The sequence below is a fragment of the Magallana gigas genome, chromosome 1, assembly GCF_963853765.1.
Source record: "Magallana gigas chromosome 1, xbMagGiga1.1, whole genome shotgun sequence".
NCBI classification, from domain to species: domain Eukaryota; kingdom Metazoa; phylum Mollusca; class Bivalvia; order Ostreida; family Ostreidae; genus Magallana; species Magallana gigas.
The window spans coordinates 33,785,971-33,798,494 of record NC_088853.1 but is presented as its reverse complement, the minus strand read 5'-3'; the positions used below and the strand labels follow the sequence as shown (position 1 = coordinate 33,798,494).

Below are 12,524 nucleotides of genomic sequence, written 5' to 3'. Positions count from 1 at the left end.
ATAAACAAAGGACCACAAAATGTATGTATTTTCTAAACAAAAACAAGGCTGACCTCTGAATAAACAGTCCAAACATATCGTTTAAGTTTTAATTTATTATACATTAAAAACTCTTTATATTCTACTTATTTAGTTAGTCTTTGAAAAAAAAAATACATCCCACTATTCAGGTGCATCGATCAAAGTTTTAAAATATAGAGTAGTTTGTTTTATTTGAGATGAGAGTTCGAATTAGTCTATGCAATTATTGAAACAACGAGCGTTATTCCTCAGTCCGTTCGTTAGAGAACGAGCACATTACATGTCTATGTGTGCTTGTGTGTATGTGCATGCTGGTGTAAAAAGGGGGAGGGCGCATGTAATATTCACTACAATTAAGAGAAAAAAACGGATTCAGCTACGTTTGAGACAAGTTCGCGTAAACCTACGTGTATGTTTATTTTTCTAGTGTAACTTGAATAACCTTATTAAATCTTTTTATTATTTTGAATACCTTATTTAAACTAATTTGGCGTTCAAAATCCGCTGTGTATCAAAGAAAAGAAGAAGAAAAGTTTGTTTGTCTTAAAATCTAAACATGCTTAATTTTAAACGTTTTATATAATAAGTTGACCTCACATAGTTACATTGTACACAAACAATTTAACAATATTTAGAATTGATTTGCTGTAATTATTCACCAACTTATTTAAGATTAAATTAGATAATTTAGACAGAAATGTCATATAAAATGAAAGGTAGAGGTATACGGAATTTTTTCTGATATTTTTGAAATATGTGTAAACTTTCAAGAAGGAAAAAACAAAACAAACTGCGGCCTTAACAGTAAAAGAATGTTGGATACCAAGCAATATTAAAGATATTTCAATATTTGGCCGCCGCCTTTTTTTTTGGGGGGGGGGGGGTGAACGTATGTTTGATTGTTTTGTATTCTTTTTTGAATACATAATTTATTCTGTGGTAGTAATTCATTGAAACAGAAACACGAATTTTAACCTGCATTTGACCAACCAAAGTATGTATATTATAGAAATGAATAGCAAAATCCTGGCATTTAGTCATATCGAACTTTTAACTGACTTTCATTTCTCGGAATACCAGGAAATAAATACCTGCATTTCGATTTGAAAACAAAAGAAAAGTTGTGAAATACAAATTTTTCAATACACAAATTTGAAATTAACTGACTTTCATTTCTCAGAATACCAGGAAATAAATACCTGCATTTCGATTTGAAAACAAAAGAAAAGTTGTGAAATACAAATTTTTCAATACACAAATTTGAAATTATATATATATATATATATATATATATATATATATATATATATATATATATATATATATATATATATATATATTTATATATGTATATAAGAAGCACTGAATAGAATCAACAACACTAGGCATCTTTAAAGTGTCGGATCTAATATTTAGATACTGAGCCAGTAAACTGAATATATAAAGCACTAAAAATGGCTAACGACACGTACAATAGATATTGTCAAATTTTCGGGACAACCCGTCCCTTCTTCAGGACCAAAAAATAAATTACATAAGTAAAAAACAAAGAAAACAAAATCTAAAGCTACTATAATCTACTTAAGAAACTATAAAAAAGAACAGCTACATTATACGCATAATTTTTTCACACTCTTAAAGAAGGTGTTGACACCGTCGCCGATCGCTCTAAAGTAATCAATCGACTGCCAACTTCACGCCTGATTAAGTTAATTAGCTAATTAATTAAAATTGACGTCCGAGTTAATAAATGAAAATTTGAACTCATTATTTTTTTTTTGTGTTTATTTATCCCCGGTACCAAGAAAAAGGATTTATTGAATATATATATATATATATATATATATATATATATATATATATATATATATATATATATATATATATATATATATATATAATTATATAAAATCCAAAATGAGTGAAAGGTGATATCACTTAGTATAAATAATCAAAAAAGAAAAAGAAAATGAACAGTTCTAAAGTTTCTATTTACTAGCGCTTTCTGGATTTACATCCTTCTTCAGGTGAACGTACATAAGCTATGAAATTGTTTTTCTTAGAAACGTTTACTATGACGTCATGAAGTAACGAGAGTCTTTTCAGGGAAGGAATAAATCCATGACGTCGTAATACAATATAAAACGTTAAAGTTCGGGAAAACTGAATTAGATAAAATGTGATCATAACGACATCAATAAATTTACAAATAGAAAGACTGGCTAGAAAAAAAAATGAATTTTATTTGTATTTTTTTTAAGGAAGGAGTCTTCTTAGTTTCAAACATACTTTCTTATTTTAGGAAATTCATAAAATTTTGACACAGTAAAACAGATTATATAACCAAAACATTCTATCAGTTTAATCAAATTTAACCGTCTTGTTTTCAAATAAAGGTCAGATCAAGGTCACTACCTCTTTCCTCAACCTTAAGGATGATAAAAAAAAATGTAGTTCTTTTAAATTATGTAAACATCTGTTTAAGATATGAAGATTCTTTTCTTCAATAAAATGATAAAATATCCGGATGTCTATAAGCTTACACTACTAAATAGGAATAAATATTGAAACTAAAATTGATAATGTTTAGCCCGTATTTCCTTTAATTTTGTTCAAATTTTGAAGATATTTTGATTATATTTTTATGCTTCCAATATTAAAATATTTCTTTTTTTACGTTTATTGAAGACATCATATAAATATATAAATTAACAGAAAAGATAATATATTGACCATTTAATAAGATAGAAAAACGGATTTTAGTGATTTTTCCACACAAATCAATGTATAGAATGGGCGCTTTGAAAAGCTTATATGTAATTTGATAGGCAAATCTTATTTTGAAAACAAATTCTGAAACCCAAGTATAATACATGTATCATTAGTTCACATAAGTTAAAGAATCCAACATTAATGTTAGTGTTTTAAAAATCTAAAAACAAACTCATTAATTTACAGCAATTCTGAATTGCAAAACGTGATATTTTCCTACGCAATATTCCGCCAAAGACATAGTCCTTGTTGGATTCTAAATATTGATTTCTATTTCTATGCAAAGTTGGGCAAGTTTTATTTTATTCTGATTTAATTAATGAACAATTATTCAATTTTACGTTTGACATGTCGAAAACAAAAAAAGACTCTATCTTTCATTAAAAGAAATAATTCAGAGAGGACAACAATGTGAAAAAAATTAGTCTGATATGCATCATTATATTAAAAAGTAGATTCTCAAGTTGTTTATAATGTAATAATTTGACCTTTGAATTGCTTGCATTAAAAATGTAGAAAAAAATGATGCAAATTTATAGTTGTTTATTTAATATGAAAACAAAATACTTTTAACTGTAAAACTAACCTTAGTTCTTTTTTTAATATTTGCCTATTTGATTTTTTGCCAATAAAGTGATGACCAAAAAACTCACCTTTCTTGCTGTTTGAGCTTTCCGCTGCGGATTTTAAAATATATATCTTGTTTAAAACCTCGTCAATTTTTTGTATCGCTCTACGGTCTCCAGCAAATATCTTCTTAAGAGTATCGTAATTGCCAGGAGATAGTAAATCCTCATCAGCCAGATAATCAAAATTTGCCAATACATCACCATCTCTTTCGACAATCTCTCCTTTATAATAATTTCTAAATCTCATCTTCCATCTGACAAAAGTTTTTGTGTTTTCTTTATGACCCACATGTCCATTAATAAGTGCTTCAATCAGGTCAAGGTGGATTTTTTGGATTTTGTCACACGAATTTGAACTGAAAGTAATTGATATATTGTAGCGCTTATATTAAAACAGATTTTGCTTTTGATTCAATTACTTTCAGCTTCAACTCTGCGAAATTGTCATAAAATATCTTTGAAACTTTCTTTAAACATTAGGGTATGGATGTTGACAATATCATTATACATTCTAAAAGACTTACTCCTTTTCCTCCATTGTCGTTGTTTCAGATCCCAATTTTCTTACAGGAACAGCTATCTGTTAGATTTAATGTATAATGTTGTATTTTTGAGGAAAATTCTTGACGGAATTTTTCAAGATATAGAAGTAACCAATACTTCAGATATATGTGTATTCGATTATAAGTATAATGAAGTAGTTTGATCTGTACTTGTAAGCGCTTAAAGTCTAACTTCAGGAAATACAAAAATAGTTAACTAATTTCATAACTTTGCTGTTTGTTTAATATAGCTGGCAAATATAACAAGCATTCTGAGAGTACTGCATAAGCAATACACGTCCCCTACCGGCTTGTAAAAATGTGTGAAAACAATGCACTGTTGTGCAGAATATCATTTTTTACAGTCTTCTGTACCCCGAATCAACAAACCAACCCGATAACGAACCCAACTGTAATAATACAAAAAAACCTGTCGATTAAATTTACAACACAATGCTTGACACTATTTTACAGAACTTATTTGAGGAATGGTCCAAGTAATGCACGATATTATTACTGACTACATACTTTCCTCGTTTATTCAATACACATCAAACCCGATAACGAATCCGAACATTAAAAAAATGGAATATAAAACATTAATTAAAAAAATATGTTAACCAGACGCTAACAAAAGTGTAAACGTGATCTGTATTTTGACATTTTGAAGCTGTTCAGCAAATTTTATATTATTCCTCAAACGCATAAAGAAAAAAGTGTGGAAAACTAAAGTGGGACAGACAGACGGACGGACGGACGGATAGACGGACAGACGGACGCAGAAGAAAGCTATAGTCCTCTCCAATGAAAACCGGTAGGGGACTAATAAAACTGCAAAAAAGATATGATATAATGTTTTCGGAAACGACAACAGAAACAAAATAAAAAATACAAATACATAATTAAACAAGCAAGACTTGCACAAAGACACGAAAAGATGGTAAAAACATAAGCTATAAAAATGTGTAAAGTAGTATAAGGTTTATCTAACCTTCAAACCGATTCTCGGTTTACCAACTCGCTTTGCTTTTGGGAAATTCATTCTACAAGAGCGATAGTGTTACCCCAAATAGAACTAACTTATTTAAATGTCTTTTAGAAATCTCAATAAAACTAGATCAGATAGTTTATAGTAACATTTAGATTACGTGCTCTTCTTTTGGGTATAGTGTTTTTTGCTGATCCGTGAGTGATCGTACCTTTTTTTGTACACATAAAATAGTGTTCAACTATATTCATGTTTAATAAATCTAACCAGCAAATACATGTACATATGTATCAAAAATCTCACAAAAACTACATATTATTATAAATATATACATAAGTACTGACATTGGTATTTCTTGCCTTATGCCGTTTGTAAAGGCCGACAATATATGAAACTCTATGTAGTTTTACACAAAGATATATATTTGAATTTTATTAAATAATGCATAATACTAATCGGTAGTATCGGGTTCTGATAAAATTTTTAGAAAAAAAGCATGGGCGCCAGATTCTTAGTCGGGCCCTTGAAGTTTGTTACCTGAGATTCGAAGGAAAACAAAAATCTTTTTCAAACTGGTTTGTCTATTTCATTATTCATTTTAAGCATAAATAAACAGTTCCTAACGATTAAAACATTCATTTTAGGATCAAAACTTGAATTTTCACTTAAACATTCAAAATGTAAATAATCGCTTCGTTTACAAAGCGAAGAATTGTAAGGTCTGTCACTCGCTTAAAACTCATAAAATGACAATCACATTTTTGATGCCTATTAAAAATGCCTTAATGAATCAGTGTAAACATTAAAATCGAATAAATAATTTTTGATCAAAATAGTGACCATGCCCCTTTAAACTTTGTGTTATTGGTGTCAAACAGCAATGTGACGTAGACCTGTCTATTGTCTTTAAGTCCATTCTGCCATTGCTCTTTGAAATCAACAAGATTTGTCTGGCTTTTGAGCTAAACTACGCAACAGTGCATATTTTGCTTCAAACCAGTGTCATTTTTAATTTGTTTTGACGCAAGAAATAGATAGTAGCGTTCTACTGAAAGTCCAAGGTCTTGTTATATTGGTTCTAATACACGGAAGCGATGTCACATGAATAAAAACATCGTATATAGTATACCTCTAAAAATGGTTGACTGTGTACATACATGTATGTAAAGGGATAGGGGTTTGGTGTCAAGATATCACAGAAATTTTCATGTACATCCCCAATTTAAACAGGAAATATAAACTGTGGAATAAGTTGAATAAAGTTTTCTGTAATTGTATGCAATTGTTCTCACTATTTCCTCTTCACCCTCTAATAAAAACCCCCCTCTATATAACATGCAGGGAAAAGAATGGGACAGATTGTGCTGAACTGCCTTGTGAATCTTTATTTCTTGTGTAGGGTAGCCTCTTCTGGTCTCTCAAATTAGGGACCGAGGGGGGCTCTAAAGTCTTCGTACAATAACTCTTTACTGCACAATAATTTGTTATAAATTATTAAAGCAAAAATGTTCATTATACAGCTTTTTATCTATACAGTACCATTCCTAAGTCATATGTTACGTAATTTCGGGTTTCAAAAGACCAGAAGTTCAAAACTTTGATCAGTAATATCTCAAAAAGATGAAATATTTCGAAAAGCAATGTAGTACAAAAGTTGTCCAAAATGATGTTCTGTACAATAATGCGTTCTTATATTTTTTTGTTGATGGCCCAATTAAGGAATTTAAGGGTCGGCTCCTAAAACACATTTGTTCAGATTTTTCGAAAACGGTTAACAGTTCGTGAACACTCGTTGAACAAAATATGTTTATATTTGAAAGACACTTCACTTGATATCAGAAAAAAGGAGTGGTCCTTCAAATTTGGGGCCAAGAGGGCTATAAAATCTTCTTACAATAACTCCTTACAGAAAAAAAAATGTCATTAATTATAGAAGCAAAAATTTTACAGCTGTTTACCTAAATAGTAAACTACTTAGAATTATTATTACATAATTAGGGATTTTAAGGGGCCAACAGTTAAAAACTTTGATCATAAATGTCTGAAAAAGGAGAAATAGTTTGAAAAGAAATGAAGAACAAGAGTTGCTCAGAATAATGTTGTTAACAGTATGATACTAAAACTTTTTTGTTGGTGGCCCCGGTAAGGAGTTGAAGGTCGGCCCCTAAACCACAGTTGTCAAATATCTCAGAAATGGTTAAGAATTTGTGAACAATTGTTGAACAAAATATCTTTATATTTGCGCATCCTTTCATTTGATATCAAGAAAAACGGGCTTAACCCTCAAATTAGTGCCAAGGAGGGCTACAAAGTCGTTTCATTATAACCTTTTTTTCTGAGCAATAATTTGATATCAATGAATTAGCAAGAACAAAGAACTTTTCAAGCTGAATCTAACGCTGAAACCTGTTTTAAAATCAGACGATGCACTACAGAGATATTGGGGTTTTAAAATTGATTTGTCCAGAAATTTTGAATCCGCATTATTGGTTAAAAAAAGTCTTATGTTCAAAATTGATTTTACTCGTACCTAAAATAATTCAATAATTGTTAAATTGTACTTAAACACTTTCGGATTTTTATTTGCTAAGTCGTTCTTGAAATCGGCATAATGTTTGTTAATTCATACAAACAATTATTCGGATTCTGTTAACTCGTACCAAGAATAATTCGATTTTTTTATTCTTTTTGTCTTTGTTACTTATTTTTATAAGTTAAAGAACTCTGCTTCTTAGAGGAACTTCTAGCTTTACTTTCGACATTAATGGAAGACCCACTCGTTGTTTAACAATGAGCTTTGCTCTAGTTCCTGATTATTTTTTTTCTTACATATTTTGTGTAGGCGATTTCTCAGAAACTACTCGGTCTATTAACATGAAACTTTCCGATCTGATAAATATTGATCTGAACCTTATTGGAATTTTGTTTTAATGGTGACGTCACTTCCGGTTTTGAGCTAATAACAATTCAACAATTTTTAGAAGGTTGGCTTGTCCACGAAGGTTTTCATAAACTATAAAAGATATTGAGTTCAAAATTTCAGGAATGATAGTCAAAAGAATATAGCTATGCAATAGGGCATTTATAATTGTTCAGCGCAAAAAGCGTCGAAGCTCGGTAGGGCTCCAAAAATGAGATAAAAAGCGTTGTGATATTTCATGGTTTTCACAATTTATCTTTTTTCCGGATATATTTATTTTGTTAAGACATGTAGAACAAAAAAGATTTATGTTTAAAAGATATTTCATTTGACATAAAGAAAAGGGGCTGGCCCCTCAAATTAGGGACCTAGAGTTCTTGAAAATATTCGTCATATAACTCAAAAGCGGTTAAAATTTCAATATGGCTGTCACTGCAAAATATGTTCATTATGATCTTATTAATGTCGTAACACTAATATTTTGTTCGTGTATTGCGTAATGTGAGTGCAAAAAGCTAGACTTGTTACCATGTATTTGTGTTTTACTTGGCAAATAAACGGGCTATTTGGGCGTAAAACTGACATAAAGGATACCAGTTTACATACGGAAAGTGTATAAACATTTTAGTTATTTTCTACTGAAACACATAATTGATAAAGGAACTGCTTCTATGCAATGCATTTGAGTCGCATTTCAATCTAGCTGGATTCCGAGCTGTGTATGTGAACAATTATACGTATCCGATCCCTTGCCCGCGGCCGAGGAATTAGGTCGCGGATGGACTAGCGAGCGGTCTACCGTTATCCAATACACAAAATTTGCGCCTTGCTGTAATGCACGAATGGGTTTATTTATATAGCTGCAAACACAAAGAATTCCAATTTTATCGATATTAAAAGAGTAAATAAAAAAGGTGATACCATTACCTATGAAGTAATGCTGTTTTGGCCTCGAAATTAAAAAAAAAATTATATATAGATACTATGGCTTGTAATGAAAAAAGGCGTTCATTGTGATCTTGTATATGTCATAAAATAGTGTCATTGTTGGAAAATAAAATTCAGTTATCAAACTGAAAACATTTCATCCCCACCACGTTGCGTGTACATTTACATAACATAGGCCGGGAGATGCCGCGCAAGTGGACAACCGATTCGCTGTAGTCTAAGACACATGCTTCTCGTGTTTACATGTATACGTTATCACACATTGATTCGTTGTTAAATTATTTCAGTTTTAAATTATATTGGTTAACGATGCATCAAACCATTGATTTAAATCATAGTGCGTAAAATTAAAACAAATGCCATCAATGAATATGATACAACGTTTTACAGTCAGGAAGTAGCAGGGTGTAGTAAGTGAAGGTTGAAATATATCTAATGAAAGGCGTTTAAGATAAGGCAGGTTAAGTGGTACAAGGAAAGTGAACATTTCAGCGTAGTTTACAATAAGAGGGTAAAACGACCACGAATTTTAACAGATTTGGCGACAAAGTTAAAAAGAGATTGACATAAAACAAAAGTGCAATTATATCTTGCAGGTGAAAAAAAATTAATCTATGCTTGCTAAAAATACAAAATTTTATCATAAGAATATTTTAATATTAAGATCCGCCGGATATTTCCATTTCCCTTCATTGTTTGGTGCCTATTTAAGGTAAGATTTGCGGCTTGTATTTTTTAGAGGTTGTACCAAAGTTACATACCATTTAGTTCAGTATACTAAAGTCTTTTTTCTCATGAAATTCAAATGAATTTTGCCCTGGCCGTTTTATAACTACAAAAGGTCAAAGTTCATGATTTCGAATTTTCATTATGATGAAATGTAAAAAATTTCGTGAAAATATGTACATTTTATATGTGACTATTATGGGGGTTATTTATGCTTAAAATAATATCACTTTTAATATCATGATTCACTTTTATTTATTTCTGATGAACTATCTAAAAATAGAATAAAATGCAAGAAAAGTCTAAATTTTGGACTACTATTATGTAAACGAAAACATCTTATTTAAAACCTTTCCAAGTCCACCGATTTCAGGAAAAACGTATCTTAGAATATGTTTAATCTGATGTTTCTAAAACACTATTCAAAACCATATGATGCGGATTTCGTTTTCGTGGAAATTGATAAAATGCTTGTGTCCTCTTATTTTTTCATTGTAACTAAAAAAAACCGCGAAATTAAAAAAAACTGAAATCAATTATGACGTCATATAAATTTTGACGTCATAACTGAAATAAAGGATAGTTGGTGTTACGTCACCATGAAAATGTGTGAGTTATCTCCCTGTAACCGCAAACCTTACCTTAAGCTGCATGTTCCGATATGTCGGCCATTACAGTATCAATTTTTTTTCCATGCAAACCAAATGAATGGTCTTAAAAAGTTAAAGACGTTTTTGTTTTTGGAAAACCCAAGCAATAAATCAATAACGGAATATATACAATGGAAATACTTTTTCAATCATATCATCGTTATTGATAATTTTTAAAAAATCCGATTAACCTGAAAAGTGCATGCTTAACCGGAACTTGTTAAACAAACATTAAAAGGTCAACAGGTGGCTAAAATACCGAATGGCGAGAATTGTTTTGATGCAGGGAACAATGGATGAATATTAATATAAATGAGAATTTTATAAAAAAAAAAATTTGACAGAATAATATGCAACTCTGTACGTGTAGCCATACAACGGGGATAACCAACGATATCGACAGTCTTACGCCCGCAGTATTCTGAATAAAGGCCTGAAAAAATTGGATGAACTATAATTTGATTATTTAATTTTGGCAAAAAATGCGTATTTTATATAACAAGACTTAAAGGTATAAACTGAAATGAGTCGCTAGTTTATTCTATATTCCCAGTTGGTTAAAGCAATAGCAACGACAGAAAAATTCGTCGATAAATTAATTGAGCATTGAAGGCCGATCGATCGATAAGTGGCAAGACTACGGGAGATAACTCTTACTAATTATAACCAGTCAGTTTTTTGTTCATCCCGCCGGTTTACAGAATCCGGATTGCACAACATTTTTTTAACAAAAATGAAAGGAAAATGTCAAGGGGCTGAATAATGTCGCCGGATTGGACAGCATTCCGTAATACACAATATCCGGATTCAACGAGTTTCAACATGTACATTATTTATTTCATTGAAATATGGCTTAATTGACCGAGAAAACCAAGTACTGTAACGTATATTATTGCACACATACTTAGCATAGCCATCGTTTAAAAGCGTAAAATTATTTTATTGAAAATCGGGACTAAGCACCTTTAACATTAAGATGTACATGTGTAAGACACTTTCTTTGTCATGTGCATGATCCTGTGCATGAATTATTTTCAATACCTGTTTATTCTAAAAAATGGTCACCAATTCCATTTACAACTGTTGTCATTCAAAATCACGAGAGTTAAAGAAAATTTCAAATTTTGAGTCGATCTCAACTGTTTTGTATCCAAGGAATCTATTGATTTTATCTTGTGTTACGTAGTTAGGTAATTAGGTTTTTAGGGGTCAAACGTCCAGAATTTTGATCACTAATATATCATTTGATATTTGACCTTTCATTTGATATCAAGAAAAGCGGGCTTGCCTATCACAGTAGGTGACCAGACGGCTCTAAAGTCTTTCATCTTTAGCTTTTTACTGAGAGATATTTTGTGAAAGGTCATATAAGCAGATTTGTTATCTTACAGTTATGTGTCCAAGTAATGTAATGATTTTATCATGCGTTATGTAATAAGAGGTTTTCAGAGGTCGGTTATTCGAAAAATTAATCACCCATATATAAAAAAAGAAAAATCTTTAGAAATGCAGCTTAGAAGAAAAGATGCTCAAAATACTCTACTTAACACTATTCAACCTTCAAACTATCCTTAAACGGCCCTTATTTGGGGATAAGGGATCGGCCTCAAAAACTTTCTCTCACATATATCTCAAGAAAGGTAATGAGTTTCTAAACACTTTTTGAACAAAATGTGTTAAAAATTAAACGACCTCTTATTTGATGTAAAGAAAAGAGGACTGGCTCCTCAAATTAGGGATCAAGATGGGCCTAAACTCTTTTATGTTTTGTGATATGTTATAAATGCAAAATTAGGTATAATACGTTTAAATATCCTAACAATATAATGATTTTCTCATGCGTTACCTTACTACGGATTTTATGGGCCAGAGGTAAATTTTTTTTAATCTTTTAACCTTACAGGAAAGCCTTAGTACTCAACTCCTTTTTTTTCCAGATCATGTTTTGTTGTCAAAAATTAAAGTCGATGACGTCATATCACCTTCTAAAAATCGAACGGAAGACCTCGTTGCTCGCCACGAGATGTTGTCTAGCTATTATTTGTTTTCTTGGTAGACACCCTTAATTTCTCAGCCATTTCTGAATCGATTTTAATGATATTTACATGGATGATGTAATTGGTGAATGTCTCTCTGCATCCCACTTCTTGTCTGAAAATTTACTTCCGCTTTTGAATTATCTCCCTCTTTCATTTATTTTGGAACATGATATTGTCCACGCATCTCCTCATAAACTATTATAGTCAGAGACTTGAAATTAATATGCAAGATAGAGTGGTTATTGTAGATTTGCTTGTTTGTTTTACATTTGACCAGAAGTCATTATCC

The 12,524-nt window shown here is 30.8% G+C and overlaps 1 protein-coding gene across 4 annotated transcripts in view; it reads right to left on the bottom strand.

Annotated features, from left to right (window-relative positions):
* Nucleotides 1–12,524, bottom strand: part of LOC136270068 (uncharacterized) — a 43,268-nt gene that overhangs the window by 6,900 nt on the left and 23,844 nt on the right. For all 4 annotated transcript variants that reach the window (XM_066066441.1, XM_066066443.1, XM_066066445.1 and 1 more), the window contains exons 2-3: nucleotides 3,947–4,002; nucleotides 3,447–3,778 (exon numbers count right to left, since the gene is read on the bottom strand). In XM_066066441.1, coding sequence (XP_065922513.1) covers nucleotides 3,447–3,778; nucleotides 3,947–3,960 — 346 coding nt within the window. In that variant the 5' untranslated portion in view covers nucleotides 3,961–4,002. The remainder of the gene's footprint in view (nucleotides 1–3,446; nucleotides 3,779–3,946; nucleotides 4,003–12,524) is intronic.